The sequence below is a fragment of the Zootoca vivipara genome, chromosome 3 (genome assembly GCF_963506605.1).
Source record: "Zootoca vivipara chromosome 3, rZooViv1.1, whole genome shotgun sequence".
In the NCBI taxonomy this organism is placed as follows: Eukaryota; Metazoa; Chordata; class Lepidosauria; order Squamata; family Lacertidae; genus Zootoca; species Zootoca vivipara.
In genome coordinates this window covers 64,086,471-64,107,481 of record NC_083278.1, presented here as the reverse complement: position 1 = coordinate 64,107,481, position 21,011 = coordinate 64,086,471, and the positions used below count along the sequence as shown (strand labels likewise).

General features: G+C 40.3%; 1 protein-coding gene across 1 annotated transcript in view; it reads right to left on the bottom strand.

Annotated features, from left to right (window-relative positions):
- Window positions 1-21,011, bottom strand: part of AKAP12 (A-kinase anchoring protein 12) — a 64,454-nt gene that overhangs the window by 25,163 nt on the left and 18,280 nt on the right. The window contains exon 2 of the mRNA XM_035108752.2: window positions 1,242-1,359. Coding sequence (XP_034964643.1) covers window positions 1,242-1,359 — 118 coding nt within the window. The remainder of the gene's footprint in view (window positions 1-1,241; window positions 1,360-21,011) is intronic.

Genomic DNA, 21,011 nt, shown 5'->3' with positions numbered 1-21,011 from the left:
ACCCTGAAGATTGTCAGGTTATGGCACTGCAGTGATGGGAAAAACTATAAATAATATGTGTTGCAAACATGGTTGGCGTAAAAAACAGGCTGAAACAAATTTGGTGAGATTTTGTACTACCATCTTTAATTAAAATAAAACTTCATTTCTGAGCTATGAGGCCTGCAGACATATGCCTTTTAAAAGTATGATTCTATTAATGGACAAGATAAGAAACAGACATATAAGAGGCTGTGGCTCAGCAGCAAGAGCAGGTGTGTTCAGGCAGAAAAAGTTTCTAACATTCAGAGGTATCTCCAAATTAAGCAAGCATGCAGTCCACTTGGGTATATTAAACCAACATAAAAACACCGAAACATTTACACAATGATTGAGAAACTCATAAGAGTTACTTGGGCTTTCTGACAACAGGTTTTTCTAGTGAGCTAGAAGAAGCCACAAGAAATCAAAGCCTAATTCTATGTGGATGAACTTGCTGTGTGTTTTCTTTGCAGCACAGTTTGTTCGGGGCTTCTCTAGAGATATCAACTATTAGTAAGGGAGTGAAGAATGAAAACATAGACTACTTCAAAAACACTGGGCCTAATCCAGTTCACCTTGGATACAACACCACACACAAGATTCCCATAGGGTTCAGAAAGCCCCATTTCTTATAAGGGTTTACACACAGGGGCTGTTGAAAGAAATGAAAGGTCCATGCATGGATATTGTGCACCCAATTTGACTATAACTTGTATATGCTCCAGAACACAAGTAACTAAAAAAATAGAGAGAAATAAGGTTGGATGAGGATATGGGAGGAGTGCATGTGCTTCCCTTTCCCTGCAAGGGCTCCTTATATAGCCCACACATGTAAGCACTTAGGTGAAGGCAGGAAAAACGGAGCCATATTGGGCAATACAGGCAACCGATGCATGTTGGTACAGTACCTGCAGGGGAACTAGATCGAACCTTTACCATTACAAAGAATCAGTAACATTACTGATTATGATTGGACCAGGCGGTGAGGGCTGCTCTATCCAGGCACCTGCTCTTCCCCAAAAGGTGGTCATTACTATCAAAGCTGGCAATGCCAATCATTTGTTTAGGGGAGGGCATCCCCAATTAAGGATCTTGGGATCAAAGTGTTAAATTAATAAAGTGAAGTTTTGTACTATAGGAAAGGGTTCGAGGTACCAATTTCCTTTTGTGTCTTCCATAGTCCTGGGTAAACTTCCATGTCATTATAGGCATCTACTTACCATCTGTTATGACTGCTTCTCCATGCTCCTTTTTCAGCTCTTCTGGCTTAAGGTTGAGCTCCACTTGTTCTTCTGCAATTCCATTAATAATGGATATCTGTCCATTCTTCTGTAAAAGCTGCACAGGCCAAGGGGGAGAGTGGAGGAAGAAAGAGAGCAACAACTTTTGTAAGTCAAGCCTCATGCTAGGGGGGGGAAATCACATTTACTTTTTTTCTTCATAGAGATGAACGTGCTTTATCATTTATAAAATACATTATGTACTACACGTTGTATTAAAATATTATCGACCCACATTTCAGCATAAACTGCATTTTTTAAAAACAAAAGTGTAATGCTAGACATCTCTAAAATCTTTAAAAAGTATGAAATACAGGATTGCAGAATCAAGCACAGATCAATTGCTCAAAATAAAACATCTGGGGTCAACTCTCAGGATGAAATTTGTGAGAAGTCCTATGTGCAGTTAGTATTTACACTCTTTAACTTATTGGTATCCAGGCCAAATATGGGCCTTGATAGCTTTAGATAATGGTGGGATGTGTGTCATAAACATTCCTTGTGTCTCTCTCAGACTTCTATACTGCCATACAAAGAATTACATGATACAAGGTAAAAAGACAGACCCTTGATCTACAAATCAAGAATTTATTTAAAAGTTTAGGCTATTTCTCAAAGAAAGCACCAGGTAAAATAAACAAGAGTACACAATAAGTCTTTATCTATGATGACTCTACAATGATACAACTGTAACCACAGGCAGGACAGCTATACAGTACTGTATACAAAAAGTTAAAAACTCAGAATATATTGTTTATCTTCTTACTGTGGGCAAAAAAAATCACAAAGTAAAAGTTATGACAGCATCTTTACCTCTCAAAATATTTTTGCATTAATGATGCACGGACTCTTTTGGAAAGGTACATTCTCCCACAGCACTAACTTTGTGGGTCAATTCAATCTGTCCCACTGCATTAGCACCTCAGAGCTACTTGTTTTACTTTGCACTCACATTAACTGCCTCATTTCTCAGAAAGTTCTGTTCTGCAATTTAATCCAATTATGTCAACTATATTAAAGCAGTGTTCTCAATTCCATTTGGAATGACTCAACTCAGTCAGATCCAAAGCAATTGTTTTGGAACATGGCTGAGAAGCAAAAAAAAACACACACAAAAAAACACTTTGCTAAGAACACGCAACTGAGGAATACAGGAAATAGCACTATGACAGTTTGACATTATTTATTCATTTATTGACATTTTCCGCTACCTTTGTTGAGGAGAGGTCATACTATATTTAATCCTCACAAAACCAATGGCTTATCCAAAGTCACTCACTTAGCTTCATGGGGGGGGGGGGACCCGGATTTGCATAACATCATTAAAAATGCATGCTGCATGAGCCAGCAATTCATTTACTGCTCACTTGACCTCTAGTTTATGTACTCTTTTAACATTTGTGTACTTGGGTAACTTATTTTCACACCAAGGATCACTGTCTGAAATTTTCATCCTCCCAACACAAAGAACACATTGCTAAAGGTTCTTTGCTTGATGTTTGTTTACACGGCAATAGTCTGTTCAACACTGTTTTTTGCAGCTATCCAGACAGGCAGTTGTGGCATGTGCACTAGAGTCAAAATGCAACTTCTAGAAACTTGACCAAGGACTGGAATGAGAAGAATTCTAGTACATGTGCACACACTAACGAGATATATCCCCCAAAGGCAAAACAGGGAAACTTGTTTTAACAGGAAAATAAAGTAAAAAAGGGACTGAAAGGTGTGAGGTTGCTACCAGATGACATTCTTCTTGAAAATTCATCCCAGGTTACATGATTTGGGGGGGCTTACATGATGATAGCTGTTTACTGAGCACTGGTTCTGATTTATTTGCAGGGAGGGTATATAAGGCTGCATCAAGCAAGTACTTATCCCACATTCTCCAAAGTGTTTTCCTGACACTTTCCGATTCTTTTTTTCTTTTTGCCAAATCCACTTTAACTGTACAACCTGAATTTGCAGGTATGCAACTGAATCCCATCCATAAAGAACAACAGTTTGGAAATGCCCAGGGGGTTATTCCTTCCATATTTATACAATACATAAAAACTAAGGGTGGAACCCAATTGATGCTCTTGGCTCACAGAAGAGCTTTTAATGTTGTGAAGGCATCTGTTAACAGAAAATGAGAGGATTTTTGCCTATTCTGCCTGCAGGCCCTCAAATAATCTTCCACCTTGCACCAAGTGGATTCCACCCTATTCTTATTTCCTAAAAGGAAAACTGATGAAACAATTGGCTTTAAAACACACAAACAATGAATTGTATTCAAATGGGTTGCATCCTTCCATGAATGGAAGGGGAACTAATTTCTGCTGACTTTCCATTCCCCCCTGTGACCCCCTCAACTCACCATCTCCTCAAATATAGCATTCAGAAACTCAGTATTAACATGCTGATGAATGTAGCAAGCTTTGCCCATTATTCTCAGAGAATAAGGCAGATACAGCTATGTCTTCCTCCACTTCTAATCACCATCATTCCCAACATTCCTCATGCCAGACCCAGGATCATTCCAAGGATTCCACATACCAGGCCCAAATGCATTAGTGCTAATTTTGCCCCCTTGTCTTAATCCTTCTACATCAGTTCTACTACAGATTCCTAAAATAAGCCAGATCCAGCTGTCTGAACAACTGATTAAACTAAATGGCATACTGAAATATTTTTACACACTGTTAAAACGTCTGTGTTGATAGATTACTCAGCTGCACCATATACCCTGTAACATTTGAAAATCCTTAACTGACACTGTAGTAACCATTTTAGTATTGATTATATCACCCTAGGTTATAGACTGAAAGCAGTTGACCAGCAATGGAAAGAGCAAAATAACGGCAAGTCTACAAACTCACACATTATTTTTAAAAGCAACAAAAAACCAGCAGAAGAGAGAGCCTTTCCGCATGAGCAAAAAAATCTAACACTAATCAAATCCAACCATTTCCCATAAAAATCAATCCACTGTAAGCAAGTAGTTAGCCTCCATACTGTCACTATAAAGATTTTACTGGGAGAGAAAAAAACAGAACTGCTTCAAGATCAAATGAGGCCAATCTAAACAAAATCACACATTTCCTCACATTTTTGCCAGTTTTGCTTGCTGCAGCAGGCATAAGATAGGGAAGAGGAGGAGGAGGAGGAGGAGGAAGAAGAAGGGAAAGGGTGGAATACCTCCTGGTCTCTCAAAGCTATAGCAGTGGTGGCTGGGCAGTCCTAATTCTAAATCCACACCAAATAACTATCCTAGTTTAATAGTGAACAAAAAGAGCAACTTGAATAATATATCTCCGTATTAGCTACCCAGGCACAAGTACATAGTCCCAGTGAGAAAAAGGGCAACCACACCAATCCACTGTTGGGGGGGGTATTTACTGGGTTTTTATATATTGTTTAAATTTTATTACAGTTTAATCAATGATTATCTTTTATATGTTTTTAGCTTTCTGAACTTTGTCTTGTTTTTTTGTGTGTAAGCCACCTTGAATCCCGGTCCAGGAAAAAGGTGAGCTATAAACAAATATAACAACAATAATAATATGACAGACACAATCCAGCTCCCCTTGCCCTTCTTAGGAGCAACAGCATCAGTAAAATGTTCAGGAGTCATGTGGATGATTGGTCTCTATTCGGATTCCCCTTGTAAGTCACTTTGATTTACTTTTGCTTAAAAAGTGGCTGGTAAGTTTGATAAATAATAACAAGGTAATTGTAGTTCTATGTGGACAAACTTTCAATGTTAATGAAAACATTAATAGTTGTTGATTTTCTTTCTTTTTAAAATTAACAAGCATTTCAAATAGTTCTAAATCCCTTAGTTCAGAAGTGGATACAGTATATAATTACTGTATGGTTATCAAGGTTATTGATAATTGTTCCGGTGGAGATTACGAAGATTTCAAGGAGCTAAGTACAGCTGACAGATATACACATCAGCAGGCCCAAAAACCAGTTAGAGAGCCTTCTTATATGCTGTCCTCTAGCTTTTGTGAGCGCTCAGCGGTCACTGAACCACCCTGGTGAGATCACCCAGGCAACTGTTTTCATTACAGAGGGGATAATTGTTTTCAAGCACTCAAATTGTTGGCCCAAGTGCCTGGTAATCTGCAAAAATCTGCCTACTGGATGGTGTTTTTAGTCTGAAATATCTCAGAAGGTTCCTTACCCATGCTTTTGTGAATGCCCTGCAAATATTAAATCATTACACACACCACAGAAGGCTGTTGATGTTGGATGTTATATGCTCAATCTTTTTAGGATTCAGCCACAAAACATGAACAATTAAAACAATGGGAAGGTAATATTTAATATGCCTAGCACTAATAAAGCACATGAAGAAGAGTTTTAACCCCATGGGGAAAGACCCATGCTTTGTCTTAATTTTTCTTTGGCAGCTTCAGTCACCACAAAATAAAAAAACCAGTACCAATTTTTTTAAAAAAATAGTTGTCATATATCAGAGCATATTTTTAAAGAGTACAGGATGCTCTTAATATGGCTCACAGTCCAGAACAGCCAACCCTTTTTCTTGTAAACGGATTTGAAGTATCAGCTCTGCCTAGAAGTCTCCATTTTTCTGTAGGATGTAAAGCAACAGAATTTCCCCAAGACTGGTGAAACAACATTTTGCCAATGAAATTAAGCAATTAAGCAATAAAAATGATGCATCAGATGTCAAGGAAATAAACAACTATCTGACTTTTAGAAGACATCTGAAGGCAGCCATTTAGAAGTTTTTAATGTTTGAGGTTTTATTCTGTTTTAGTGTTCTGTTGGGAGCTGCCCAGAGTGGCTGGGAAAACCCAGCCAGATGGGCGGGGTATATATAATAATAATAATTTATAATAATAATAATTTATTATTTATACCCCGCCCATCTGGCCGGGTTCCCCCAGCCACTCTGGGCGGCTTCCAACAAAACACTAAAATACAGAGATCCATCAAACATTAAAAGCTTCCCTAAACAGGGCTGCCTTGAGATGCCTTCTAAAGGTCTGGTACTTGTTGTTCTCTTTGACCTCTAGTGGGAGGGCATTCCACAGGGTGGGTGCCACTACCGAGAAGGCCCTCTGCCTGGTTCCCTGTAACTTGGCTTCTCGTAGCGAGGGAACCGCCAGAAGGCCCTCGGCGGTGGACCTCAGTGTCCGGGCAGAACGAAGGGGGTGGAGACGCTCCTTCAGGTATACTGGACTGAGGCCATTTAGGGCTTTAAAAGTCAGCACCAACACTTTGAATTGTGCTCAGAAACGTACTGGGAGCCAATGTAGGTCTTTCAGGACCAGTGTTATGTGGTCTTGGCGGCCACTCCCAGTCACCAGTCTAGCTGCCGCATTCTGGGTTAGTTGTAGTTTCCGGGTCACCTTCAAAGGTAGCCCCACGTAGAGCGCATTGCAGTAGTCCAAGCGAGAGATAACTGATGATGATGCATCAAGTTTCAGATGAGGTGCTATCAGAACTATATTAAAGCACACAAAAAGATTCCTCAACGTGTATTAATTTGGTAAGTCAAGAGAATTAAGTGCAAACCTGAACAATATTTATGAAATTGCATCCCTCTTCCATGCTACCTACCGGTAGTTCTTCCAGCTCTCCTAAGAGAAATGTGGTACATACTTCTACATAATCTTCACTATTGGGGCATGCTCTTAGAATCACTCCTCCAATGCTACTTTGCCTCTACCTGGTTCCTACACACACCCTCAAATCTACATACTGGTATTACTTCCTGAATGAGCTGGTCTTGCAAAAGAGAGAGGCCCACCAGCTTGCTCTCCCATTTAGTAACCTTAGTGAAACTGGTATATTTTCTTTAATCTTAACTAAGCACTAGTCCAACCACATCTAGAGTATTATGTCCCGTTCCAGACACCACATCTGAAGAAAGATATAAACAAATTGGAAAGTGTTCAGAAGAGAACAATTAATACAGTATGGTCAACATTATGGAAAGTAGGTCCTAGGAGGAAAGGTTGGAGGAACTGAGTATATTTAGTCGAGCAAAGAGAAGACTGAAGGGAACATGATAGATTTTAGTTCAGTATTTCTCTTACTTGCTTTTGTTTCTTATGTGTCAACATTTTGCTCTTAGCTATTTGCTGATTTCTCTCTGGATCAGATTCTGAGTTTTGGATCTGGTTCTCACTAGTATCATCTAGAGCAGTGGTTCCGAACCTGGGGGCCAAAGAATTATCCCAAGAGGTCTGTGAAACCCTGTGCTGAAGCTTACTTTTAAACAAAATGTTGGTGAAGAAAGGAAGGCGTGGCAGGATTATCCCTGCATGCTTAGGTACATGTTCAGGTTGCTTCTGTCTGCCAGCTGTAAGCACTTTCTTCCTCCTGTGCTGGGGCTAGCTGCAGGGTGGAAAAAATGGGTGAGGAGGACTCGTAGAGATATCACCACATGCTCAGGCAAATGCTGCCTGTCAGAGAGGGGCAATCATCTCCTTTGCCCCATGCTGGTGCTTGCTTTTTAAAAAATAAAGTTGGGGGAGAAGAAAGGAGTAGTGGGAATATCCATTACATACTTTGATTATAGGTAGGTAGCCGTGTTGGTCTGACGTAGTCAAAATAAAAAAATATGAGCACACGAAAGCTCATACCAATGACAAACTTAGTTGGTCTCTAAGTTGCTACTGGAAGTAATTTTTATTTTTATTTTTTGTTTCGACACTTTGATTATGTATTTGGTCAATTAATGGAAGCTAAAATTACAACAATCAGCATGTGGGGGTCTCGAGATTAAAAAGGGGTCCACTGGTCTAGACCCTAGGGCAGAGATTTTCAACCTTTTTGGGTCCATGGCTCCTCTGACCAACTACATTATTTCTGTGGGACTCATGAACCCAGTTATGTCACCCCTTGCCTGCAGAGCTGGCAGCTTCTCACCCTTTTTTGAACACCCTTGTGGAGTGATTCCTCAGCTTCCTCTCCATTCCCTTCTCCTTGGGAGTCCTCTGGGTAACTGCTGCTGCTGCCCCTGGTGTCTGAACTGCCCCCCCATGCCCCATCCTGGGGTGCCTCCTCACACTGTCCCACAGGGGCCTGGGACTTTTCTGTCCATTCCCAGCAGCAAGGAATGCTGGACTAGCTGGCTGAGCCCCCCGCTCATTTGCTTTCTCTGAGCCCACACCAGCTCCTAGCCTCCTAGCAACCAGCACCCCCTGGCCGGCCCCAGAGGCACTATTTGCCTGCAGAGCTTGTAGCCACAGCTGCTACACAAACAGCCACACAAGCTGGGAGCCAGAGACATGAGATGGCATCAGAGGAGTGAGGGACAGAGGCCAGGGTTGCTCACAGCACCCCTGACCATCATTCAAGGCACCCCAGGGTGCCATGGCACTGGTTTAAAGCCCTTGGGGCTTTTAAAAAATTGAGTGTTTTAGAGCCTTTCAATTAAAATCCTTTAGCCACACACAGACCACTGGTTGCAAATTTATATTGTCTTGAGAAGTAAGGGCCCATCTTTTCCCAACCACTTTTAAGTCATTATCTCCAAGATATGTGCATATGTTGTGAAAAGCAAATAAGCAGCTTAGAGTGGCTTGAAGGTTCTGAACTTCTTTTTCATTCAGGAACAGTTTCAATTCTACAGTGATATGCAGTCTGAGGGCACTAAAAGTAGTAAAGGTGAAGAAAGGTAAAGGTAAAAAAGATAAAGGACCCCTGGATGGTTAAGTCCAGTCAAAGGAGACTATGGTGCGCACGCTCATTTCACTTCAGGCCAAAGGAGCTGGCATTTGTCCGTAGAGAACTTTCCTAAAAGAAGTAGGGTGTTCTCAGTAGTGGTACCCTATTTATAGAACTCCTTCTCAGATGTGACCATCGCAATCTACCAAAAATTTTAAAACTTTCCTTAGGTCATTGGAACCTGCGGAACATTATTGCTGAATCTGTTGCACATTGTGTTCAAACTGTGGGTGATAATGCTGTTGATTTTTAAATTACTGTTCTACATATGAATTTATGTTGTCTCATTTTGCTAATCCTGTGCTCCTCTGGGGGAAGAGGTGAGATATGAAGCTGTTAAAATAAATAACTATTTACTTCTACCATTTATATACATCTCCTCATTCAGAATGTGTTGGTGTTGTCATCATAAGGCCAAACAAGGCTCCTCTTTGGGTTTTTTTTTGCTAATTAAAAGTCCCTGTTTTGAAGATCACAGTGATGCTCTGAGAGGCTCTTCAAAAAGGGTCTGGCTAACAGTACAATCCTATACATGTCTATTCAGAAGAAAGCACCATTGAATTCAACTGAATGTACTCTCAAGTAAGTGGACAAAGAATGACCATCTATAACTTTCAGAAATAGATCTCAATAGATGCCAATGAATTGAAAAATCTGGTACCGTCTAATATTTTAAAATTATTGTGGAACGCTGGTAAAAGCATAGTTCTTCTTTGTTGGGGATTCATTTAGAAAAGAAAACAGAGTGAAATTCACATATGTGCAACTTTAATTTTGGTGGGATCAGGATTTTCTCCACAGTAGCTGGAGGACAAGACACTCATTATTTCAGAGTTGTACATGTGTAGATTTCACTCTGTCAATATTTTTGGAGAACTGTTAACCCACAGAGAAGCTTGGGGGGTGGGGTGGAGAAAATAAGTGTTTCGAAATACTCTTTATTTTTTGTGGCATTAAGAAGCATTTTTCAAAGTCTGGCAACTATGTGAAAGTTTACTTTGGAACTAGTGAGCAGGAAGTGAAGCTAGGAATCATTTGAAAAAGGTATTAAAAATAAGGTTTCATATCACAAAATGCAATAAATCTATAATCCCAAGGATATTTCTACAACAATATGCAGATTCCATTTCTGTATTAAGATAATGAAACAAATTAACAGTAGGGCACCTTATCCCATCTTTATTACTATAGCCTAAACTCTGATGGTAATAAATGAGGAGAGACCACTTCATATAAGCCATCTAGTGCCAATTCACAAATATACGGAACTTGCACGATTAGAAACATAGGAAGGAGGGGCAGCTAAACATTTTGACTCAGATGGTGGCATTGCTTTTGGAGCAAACTCTCTGGAACTGGCCACATCTGAAAATGGACAAGCATGCAGTTAAACACTATCATGACAAGCCCTGACCCAACACTGGCCAACAAATCCTCTGAAGACCTGGTTCGCCTGATTCGCAGCCCAGGTGACAGAGCTTCCAACACTAGCCCTGAAAGGTCTACCTCCAAGGGATACCATAGAACAGGCACCCCCAAACTTCGGCCCTCCAGATGTTTTGGACTACAATTACCATCATCCCTGACCACTGGTCCTCTTAGCTAGGGTTCATGGGAGTTGTAGGCCGAAACACCTGGAGGGCCGCAGTTTGGGGATGCCTGCCATAGAAGGACCCTCTGGGTAGGTTCCTGACTTACCTCTATAGCATAGGGACCACTGGCTGAGTTAGATGTTGAGTCACATCCAGCCCTTGAGAGCAGCAATGCCAGAAAGTCCAAGCTCAGGCAGCTGGTTGATGATGGGAGTGCACATCTGAGAGCCCAATGTCATCATGCGACTGTTGAGGAAGCAGATGCTTGTGAGTAACAACACTCCTCTCAAGGGTAAAGACTCATACAGCAGACTCAAGCACCTGCGGTAGGCATTGGAGATGGTCCGAGAGACCACACTACACCAGGCTTCAGTTGGAACTTGCCAGTTACTGGAAACAATGCAGGTCATCTAGTTTCCTACACCTGAATCTGACTCCTTTTGTCTTGCCATGCTTTTTTCCTGGATCTCCTCAGGTGTTCATTCTTGCCTATTGATTCTACTCCTGGGTTATGTTTAAAAGGAACAAATAAGTACAGCATACATATATCTGCTGCAACCTTCCTGTTCACAGCACAAATCCAAGGTGGTTTTAGCACTGAAAATACAACCCCCTTCTCTTAGCATTGTTCAGAGATATGTTGACCTCATACTCATGTCTGCCAGAATTGATAACTTTCCAATTTTTTCTTTTTAAATTAGCACTCTACATTCTTAACAAGTTTAGCTAGTGCAGAACAAGGAAACGAGGGTGTCAGGTTTTCCAAGCTAATGCCTCTGTAGCAGCAGAAGTACACACACATGTGCAACCCATCTACTAGGAATCATATTTTTATCGTTTCAGTTTGCCTTTTAGTAAAATGCATTTCCAACTGAACTGCAGAGCTGGACTTGAATAGCACTGTTTTACCTTCAATTTTTATAATGTTTCAAATATCCTATATTACATTTCCTTTCCTGTCTAGTAAAGAATAGCACTTGCCAGGTGAACCTAATGTCAAACAAGCAATATAGTATTGCACTCTCTTTTCTTTGTAAATTTATAGATGACAGCTATGGGATTCAGGCAGGGCAATAGAATTCGACCCACTCTGCGGTATAAAAGTATTGTTTCAATAGCTTTTAAAATGAAATAGTCCATCCATTGTAAGTTTTATTAATGTGTAATGTTTTATTATGTTTTTATATTTGTTGGAAGCCGCCCAGAGTGGCTGGGGCAACCCAATCAAATGGCAGGGTACAAATAAAAATCATAATCATAATCATTTTTATAACTATATTCTCAAATATGAACTCTTAATAATATGCAAAAGTTTTACTGTATGGTATACTGTACTCTGAACATGCTAAATTCTCATTTCTGACATTTGAAATGTTCCTGATAGGATGTCTCTTAGTTATAAAAGACCTTGTAATTAGACCACAGGAGTGGTAAAACATCACTATTAATTTATCATATGGAAAAAATAATGATTCTATAAGCCAAATAATATTTTAAAATGTAACTGACGTTCACACAGAGTCCCTGGTTGTTCCACGGACTATTGACCCTGTGCCACCACATCTATTCCAACCAGGTTTCCCCCAGTAATATATTCACTCAGTCAGGTTATAACGTACTGTATTAACAAAGCTTCCAGTTTATTGTGAACGCAAACAAGTTTTAAATACTTTGAAACACTGTAATCCGATTCACTCTCTCTGTCATCACCTCTGTCTTTAACCCACTCTGACGCCTATGCCTCCTACCAAGAAACCAACCACAAGAAACTCTCTCTATTTCAGTCTTCCTCAACTGTCTTCCCCAACTGCCTAAACCTCTGGCTAAGCCTTTTAAAAGCAGGTAGGCTCCGCCTCTGGGCTTTTCTATTGGTCTACCTATTAACCCTTTCTCTCCCCCTGTACAGACATTCCCAAAAGAACGGACAAACACCACAGTAACACATTCTTTTAATCTTGCTTTTGAGAATTGGTGTGTAGTGTTATACATGTGATTTATGATTCTGTAGTCTCTCCCACTTTTTACCTGTGACAAACTGCAACCTGAATGAAATTATGCACTACAGATAATTCTCAACATGTATGATTTCAACATGAAGCAGTTGAAGGCTAGGTGGTTGAAACTGCACATGGTAGGCGGAGCTTAAAAGCTCTTTTTATGCATCTGGTTGACACAATAAAGCTACCAGAAGCCCATGTGCAATGCTCAGACATCTCTCCATTTTTGCAAAAGGAAGCAACAGAATGACTGGCAGCTATCCAAAGTTAGGCCAGGAAGGAGCAGACACACTATAATACCCCAGACTCCACTGGTTGTGTTGGCCAGGACACAAGGTGGTGGTGGGTTTTTCTGTATTTGTGCTATGGCAGCTCCCATCTGGCATAGATGAGGGATGGAAGGATTGGGCCCTTGGGAGATCTGCAGGCACAGCTGTGACTTCCATGGAGGCTAGGAGAGAAACACTGATATTCCATCCTAATCCCTCCAGACATCAACATCAAGGGGGGCAAGGGATAGGCATGAGCTCAAAGCCACATTTCTTCACCAAGATGCATGCAAACAGTCTTATTAATGTTCAGACAAAGTAATTTATTGCCTGGACCAAATAACTCTGCAAAAGAATTAATTTAAGAATGGGCAGCATGGGAGAGGTTATGGAACCAGGATTTAAAGTTTACAGCATGTGATAATGTGAAAGAAAACAATATGAAAATGGTGTGTTGTTGCTTTTTAACCTCCAGTAAATTAGCTAAAGAGAGACCCAGGTGGCGCTGTGGGTTAAACCACTGAGCCTAGGGCTTGCTGATCAGAAGGTCGGCGGTTTGAATCCCTGTGACGGAGTGAGCTCCCATTGCTCAGTCCCAGCTCCTGCTAACTTAGAAGTTCGAAAGCACGTCAAAATGCAATAAGATAAATAGGAACCGCTACAGCGGGAAGGTAAACGGTGTTTCCGTGTGCTGCTCTGGTTCGCCAGAAGTGGCTTTGTCATGCTGGCCACATGACCTGGAGGCTATACGCCGGCTCCCTCGGCCAATAATGCGAGATGAGCGCACAACCCCAGAGTCGGTCACGACTGGACCTAATGGTCAGGGGTCCCTAAATTAGCTAAAATGTATAAAGCAATCTCAAATGCATGCTGGAAATGTAAAGAGAAAGAGGGCACCCTTTATCACATATAGTGGGCATGTAAAGTAGTAAAAAAATTCTAGGAGATGATATATACAGTGGTACCTTGGGTTACAGGCGCTTCAGGTTACAGACTCCACTAACCCAGAAATAGTACCTCGGGTTAAGAACTTTGCTTCAGGATGAGAACAGAAATCATGCGCTGGCGGTACAGCGGTAGCAGGAGGCCCCATTAGCTAAAGTGGTACCTCAGGTAAAGAACAGTTTCAGGTTAAGAATGGACCTCCAGAACGAATTAAGTTCTTAACCCGAGGTCCCACTGTAATGAGTTGAAAAAAAAGTTTAAAATAACATTTCCTAAGAAACCAGAAGCTTTTCTTTTAGGAATTCTAGATGTCAAAAATCCAAGTGACCAGAAGAGATAATTTATGTACACGACTATAGCTCCCTGTACTTTGTTAGCCCAGAGATGGAAAGAAAAGACAGTCCCTACCAAAGAAGAATGGCAGATAAAACTGATGGGTTATGCTTAAATGACAAAACTGACTGGAAGAATTAGGAACCAGGAAGATTTATATTTTAATAAGAAATGGGGAAAATATATATTGTATCTAAAAAAACTACTGTAAACAATTAAAATCATTAGTAGGGTTAAATCATTAGAAGGATTGATATAACACTTGTAGCTAAAAGCTGAATTATGGATTATTTATAGACTTGATAAAAATGGAGTAATAGAGGATATGCAGGAGAAAATGCCAGCACAAGGACCTACAAAAGGGGGAGCGGAAGTCAAAGGAGATTCTATTATTGTATTTTAAATGTGTTCTTTCTTGTTGTTTGTAAACCTGAAAATGCAAGTATGTGTGTGTGTGTGTGTGTGAATTAATTTAGGAATGGATGGGAATTTGTATAATTAATCCAATTATAACTTTAAAGAATGTATCCACATAAAAATAATCCTTGGTACATCTGAATACATAATTATGGGTGGATTCCAGTGCTGTTTTCATTGTGCTGGGGTAACACTGGGAGACCATGTGGGTGGGGATTATATACACCTCTGTCCTACCTTAGTATCTATTTATTGTGTTTTAAATATTTTCAAGCTACCTCAAAATTTTTGGTTAATAGGTACAAATAAATATTCTTCAATAACACCTAAATATAACAAAAGATACATTTCCCAGTTTTGTTCAACTGTTATTTTCTTTTAGGTTTACCTTGGCACTAAAAAAATAATAATGGGGAGGACTAGCTGTAAAGATGGACCACAGAGAATGTGAATGCAGTAAGAATGGCACTGCATTGCCTCAGCCACATCAGAATTGCTTACTAAGGCGGCTTTTAATTATGCATCTTCTCCAAGGCCAGCTAAAAATACCACATGTACCCTTCACATACAAAGAGGAGAGATAAACAGAAAGCAGGGGTTTCCTTAATAAAATATGTGTGTGTCTGTCTACAAGAAAATGAGAATGCTTTGCAGAGCAAGGGTGTGGGTCAAAGCATGACTGCAAGTACTGTAATAACAGTATCAGATTCCAAATATAACTTGGCTGTCCTAAATCTGTGTAATTTTAAACAGTTACAAAACAAGGGGGAAACTAAAGTGACAGCACTGATTTCAAGCTCCCCGCAATTCTCACCTCTGCTAAAGCCACTAAAATGGATACAGACAACAGCCTTACAAGGAGAAACCACAGACAAGGAACAGTTTATTGATTTGGATGTATTTGGACATTCAACAAAGGAAAGCACTTTCAGCTGTTCTGTAAACGCATGACTTAACTGTGTTTTTAAACAATCCATGTATTTAAGAAAACAAATATTTACAAGGCGGCATATAAAAGATTCAAAAGAATAAATGGAATATATTTTTCTCTATTTCATAACATTTATATACTGCTTGATTATATTGGGGGTATACAATTTTTGTAAGTTCTTCCTATTCCTCTTTTAAAAGTCAACTTTCTTTTAAAAACAATTTTCCATTATATTATCTCTATATACATTTGCACAGAAACAAAGGTCTCAAGAATATGTTTCAACTGTCTCTTCAATAAGCACATGTATCCTGTACAGGGGTTGGGGATTAAACATGATGAATTGTTTAAAGAAAATTGCCTAAACTTCAAATACATTTCCTTAATGTCCAGAATCACCACCAATTAATAAATTATTCCATATTTGAAAAATGAAGGCAGCTTCTCTTTGACCAATTCTGTTTTAGGAACTGTTTCACTGTTTCATGGAAAAAAAAATATAACCTGCTACTTATCGAATTTTAGTAAAATATTTTTGACATATAATAAGACATCAACAAAGGATAATTTTTTTAATGGTAATAAGTTTAAATAATGATTTAAGTGACACAGCTGCTGGCATTCTTTATCAAGACCTGGTTTTAGGACTCAATCTATCCCAATTGGGAGAGGGACAAAGGTAGTGCAACCTTGCTTCTTTTGCTTGATCTCTCCATGGCTTTTGATACCATCAACCATGGTATTGTCCTGGACTGGCTCTGTGAGATGGATCCCAGGGTTTTATGGTGGTTACAGTTTCACCTTCAGGGTCAGTTCCAAAGAGTGGCACTGGAGGAATGCTCATTGGCCCCTTTGACATTTATGTAATTGGGTGCTCCAGGGCACTATTTTGTCCTCAAGGCTATTTAACATCTATTATGAAGCTACTAGGAGCAGTCATTATGGGATATGGAGCAAAGTATCGTCAGTATATCCTGTGAATGAGTGTTTTTGTGTTTGGGAGGTAGGTCAGTCACCTGTTCTTAGTAAGGTTCCACTCCCTCTGAAGAAACAGGAACGTTAACTGGAGGAGGGTGCTCCTGGATCCATCTTTGTCACTTGAGGCACATAAGATCTCTGGGGCTAGGAATGCTTTAAAGCAGCTTTCGTTAGTAAGATGTTGTTGTTGTTTAGTCGTTTAGTCGTGTCCGACTCTTCGTGACCCCATGGACCATAGCACGCCAGGCACTCCTGTCTTGCACTGCCTCCCGCAGTTTGGTCAAACTCATGTTCGTAGCTTCGAGAACACTGTCCAACCATCTTGTCCTCTGACGTCCCCTTCTCCTAGTGCCCTCAATCTTTCCCAACATCAAGGTCTTTTCCAAGGATTCTTCTCTTCTCATGAGGTGGCCAAAGTATTGGAGCCTCAGCTTCACGATCTGTCCTTCCAGGGAGCACTCAGGGCTGATTTCCTTAAGAATGGATAGGTTTGATCTTCTTGCAGTCCATGGGACTCTCAAGAATCTCCTCCAGCACCACAATTCAAAAGCATCAATTCTTCGGCGATCAGCCTTCTTTATGGTCCAGCTCTCACTTTCATACATCACTACTGGGAAAACCATAGCTTTAACTATATGGACCTTTGTCGGCAAGGTGATGTCTCTGCTTTTTAAGATGCTGTCTAGGTTTGTCATTGCTTTTCTCCCAAGAAGCAGGCGTCTTTTAATTTCGTGACTGCTGTCACCATCTGCAGTGATCAAGGAGCCCAAGAAGGTGAAATCTCTCACTGCCTCCATTTCTTCCCCTTCTATTTGCCAGGAGGTGATGGGACCAGTGGCCATGATCTTGGTTTTTTTGATGTTGAGCTTCAGACCATATTTTGCGCTCTCCTTTCACCCTCATTAAAAGGTTCTTTAATTCCTCCTCGCTTTCTGCCATCAAGGTTGTGTCATCTGCATATCTGAGGTTGTTGATATTTCTTCCGGCAATCTTAATTCCGGCTTGGGATTCATCTAGTCCAGCCTTTCGCATGATGAATTCTGCATATAAGTTAAATAAGCAGGGAGACAATATACAACCTTGTCGTACTCCTTTCCCAATTTTGAACCACTCAGTTGTTCCATATCCAGTTCTAACTGTAGCTTCTTGTCCCACATAGAGATTTCTCAGGAGACAGATGAGGTGATCAGGCACTCCCATTACTTTAAGAACTTGCCATAGTTTGCTGTGGTTGACACAGTCAAAGGCTTTTGCATAGTCAATGAAGCAGAAGTAGACGTTTTTCTGGAACTCTCTAGCTTTCTCCATAATCCAGCGCATGTTTGCTATTTGGTCTCTGGTTCCTCTACCCTTTCGAAATCCAGCTTGCACTTCTGGGAGTTCTCGGTCCACATACTGCCTAAGCCTGCCTTGTAGAATTTTAAGCATAACCTTGCTAGCGTGTGAAATGAGCGCAATTGTGCGGTAGTTGGAGCATTCTTTGGCACTGCCCTTCTTTGGAATTGGGATGTAGACTGATCTTCTCCAATCCTCTGGGCATTGCTGAGTTTTCCAAACTTGCTGGCATATTGGGTGTAGCACCTTAACAGCATCATCTTTTAAAATTTTAAATAGTTCAGCTGGAATATCATCACTTCCACTGGCCTTGTTATTAGCAGTGCTTTCTAAGGCCCATTTGACTTCACTCTCCAAGTTGTCTGGCTCAAGGTCAGCAACCACACTACCTGGGGTGTAAGAGACCTCCATATCTTTCTGGTATAATTCCTCTGTGTATTCTTGCCACCTCTTCTTGATGTCTTCTGCTTCTGTTAGGTCCTTACCACTTTTGTCCTTGATTATGGTAATCTTTGTACGAAACGTTCCTTTCATGTCTCCAATTTTCTTGAACAGATCTCTGGTTTTCCCCATTCTATTGTTTTCCTCTATTTCTTTGCATTGCTCATTTAAGAAGACCCTCTTGTCTCTCCTTGCTGTTTTTTGGAAATCTGCATTCAGTTTCCTGTATCTTTCCCTTTCTCCCTTGCATTTTGCTTGCCTCCTCTCCTCCGCTATTTGTAAGGCCTCGTTGGACAGCCATTTTGCTTTCTTGCATTTCCTTTTCCTTGGGATGGTTTTCGTTGCTGCCTCCTGTATAATGTTACGAGCCTCCATCCATAGTTCTTCAGGCACTCTGTCCACCAAATCTAAATCCTTAAACCTGTTCCTCTGTGTTAGTAAGATAGCTACAGTCATACCTGGACCAAAATAGCTTGGCCAGTGATCATGGCATTGGTAACCTCAAGACTGGATTACTGCAACACGCTTTATGTGGGGCTTCCCTTGGGTTTAACTCATAAATTAAAGCTGGAGCAGAATACATCAGCTGGATTATTTACTGGGGTACTCCCATCAGTACCATATAACACCTATGCTGAAGGAGTTGCACTGGCTGCCAATGTGCTACCAGGTAGAGTTCAAGGCCCTGCTGTTTTTAAAGTCCTAAACAATGTAGGACCAGGATATCTAAGGGACTGCTCTGCCCACTATATCCATACCCAGCAAGTGCTCCCTCCTCAGATAGGCACTGCTGAGAGTAGAATATACCCCAGAGATGCCTTCAGTTTGGACCAGAAGTAGGGCTTTTAGTGTTCCATTTCCAGCTCTCTGAAATTAATTAGCAGCTGAAATCAAACAGCCACCTAGTATGGTGTTTAGATGCCTAATAAAGACATTTTAGTTTAGGAAAGCTTGCCATTAGGTGTAATCCAGTCATTTATGGAATATCAGTTTTGTAACTGATGGAATGGTTTCATTGGTTTTAGTTTATATGGATGGCTTTACTGTTTTAAAGCTTGTGTTTCTGCTTTTTATTCCTTTTTACCCTGTACATCACTTCAGCAACTTTATCCTGTGAAGTATTATATAAATTTAATAAATATTAAAATAAAAGTATGTTTCATATCATATTAATTCAGTACCAACAGTACACATGGATAAAAACAGACATCATTTGTTCAGTAAAATCTTGGCAAGCATTTCTGAATACTGTTAAGTATTCCAGTTTTAAAAGTTAAGTACTTTCCAAAGCACTTTGCTTTAGCACATGCATATATACTGATGGTTGCCTTATTCACAATTGAGATCAATATGGATAAACAACACATTTCTATCAACACTGTATAATCATCTGTCATATGTACTACCTGAAAACACTGGTGTGGGAGTTTCAAACCAACATTAACAGTTTTTCCCTTGGGAACTTTACTACAGTGCATAACTGTTCAAGGCTGGAAGAAGACACAATATTCCCTTGTGTATCCATTTCCAATTAAGGAAAAATTTGAAAGAAAGGCAACTACTGCTGTGGTCATAATACAACTGCCAAATGTCAGAACAAATCACAGTCAAGTTATTCAATCCCTAAAGGCAATACAATACATTTTTTAACAGTAAAGTATTCTCATTGAGTTACTTTATTTTCCAAAAAATTCCCAATAAACATTCCTGACAGAAAGACTCAAAAAGCTTTGAAAAACGTATTTCTATTGTAGTCAATTTTGTAGCACTTAAATAAGGTGGATGAGAAACAATTTCAAGGATATGTGTCAAAAATTATTCTAGGGGAGGGGGGGTAAAAACATTTCCACTCGCTAGCATAGACACAATTAAGTTAGCATAGTGGAAAGTAAAGGGTGCTCAAGGATGTATGATCTCAAAGGCGGAACTCTAGTTTGTCCCAATACTTCTAAAACTGAACCCCTGCTATCAGCGAGTACCGTACCCAGAAATGAAGGTATAAAGCCCAAGTTTCCAGCAGCTAGAATAAAGGCCAGCATAAAATTCTCCTTCCATAATTACAACTCCATGATCTGCTGTCAACTGTCCTCCTTCCTTCTCTTCTATGCTATACTATTTTCAGCCAAAGTAACTACTGGTACATTTTTTGGAAAGCTAGGTCTTGGTAATACAGCAGAGCTGTTCAAATGAACCAATGAGTTGCATACTGAGAGGAAAAGGACCCCTGACCGTTAGGTCCAGTCGCGGACGACTCTGGGGTTGAGGCACTTATCTCGCTTTACTAGCGGAGGGAGCTGGTGTGCCGCTTCCGGGTCATGTGGCCCACATGACTAAGCCACTTCTGGCGAACCAGAGCAGCGCACAGAAACACCGTTTACCTTCCCGCCGGAGCAGTACCTATTTATCTACTTGTACTTTGACATGCTTTCGAACTGCTAGGTTGGCAGGAGCAGGGACCAAGCAATGGGAGCCATTCGAACCTCTGACCTTCTGATCAGCAAGCCCTAGGCTCTGTGGTTTAGACTACAGCGCCACCTGTGTCCCACCATACTCAGAGTAGACTCATTGAAATAAATACAGTAGACTAAGTTAGTAAAGTCCATTGATTTCATAGGGCACATTGTGTTTAGTATAATTTTACTGAACACCCACTATCTTAATGTATTCTCTTTAAGCAGTGCCATTTTAAGATACAGCATTATGTAAACTGAATTTGAGTTATGTATATCCCAACTGGCATGAAACACAAAATGTAAAAGAAGAGAGAGAGAGAAGCAACCTAT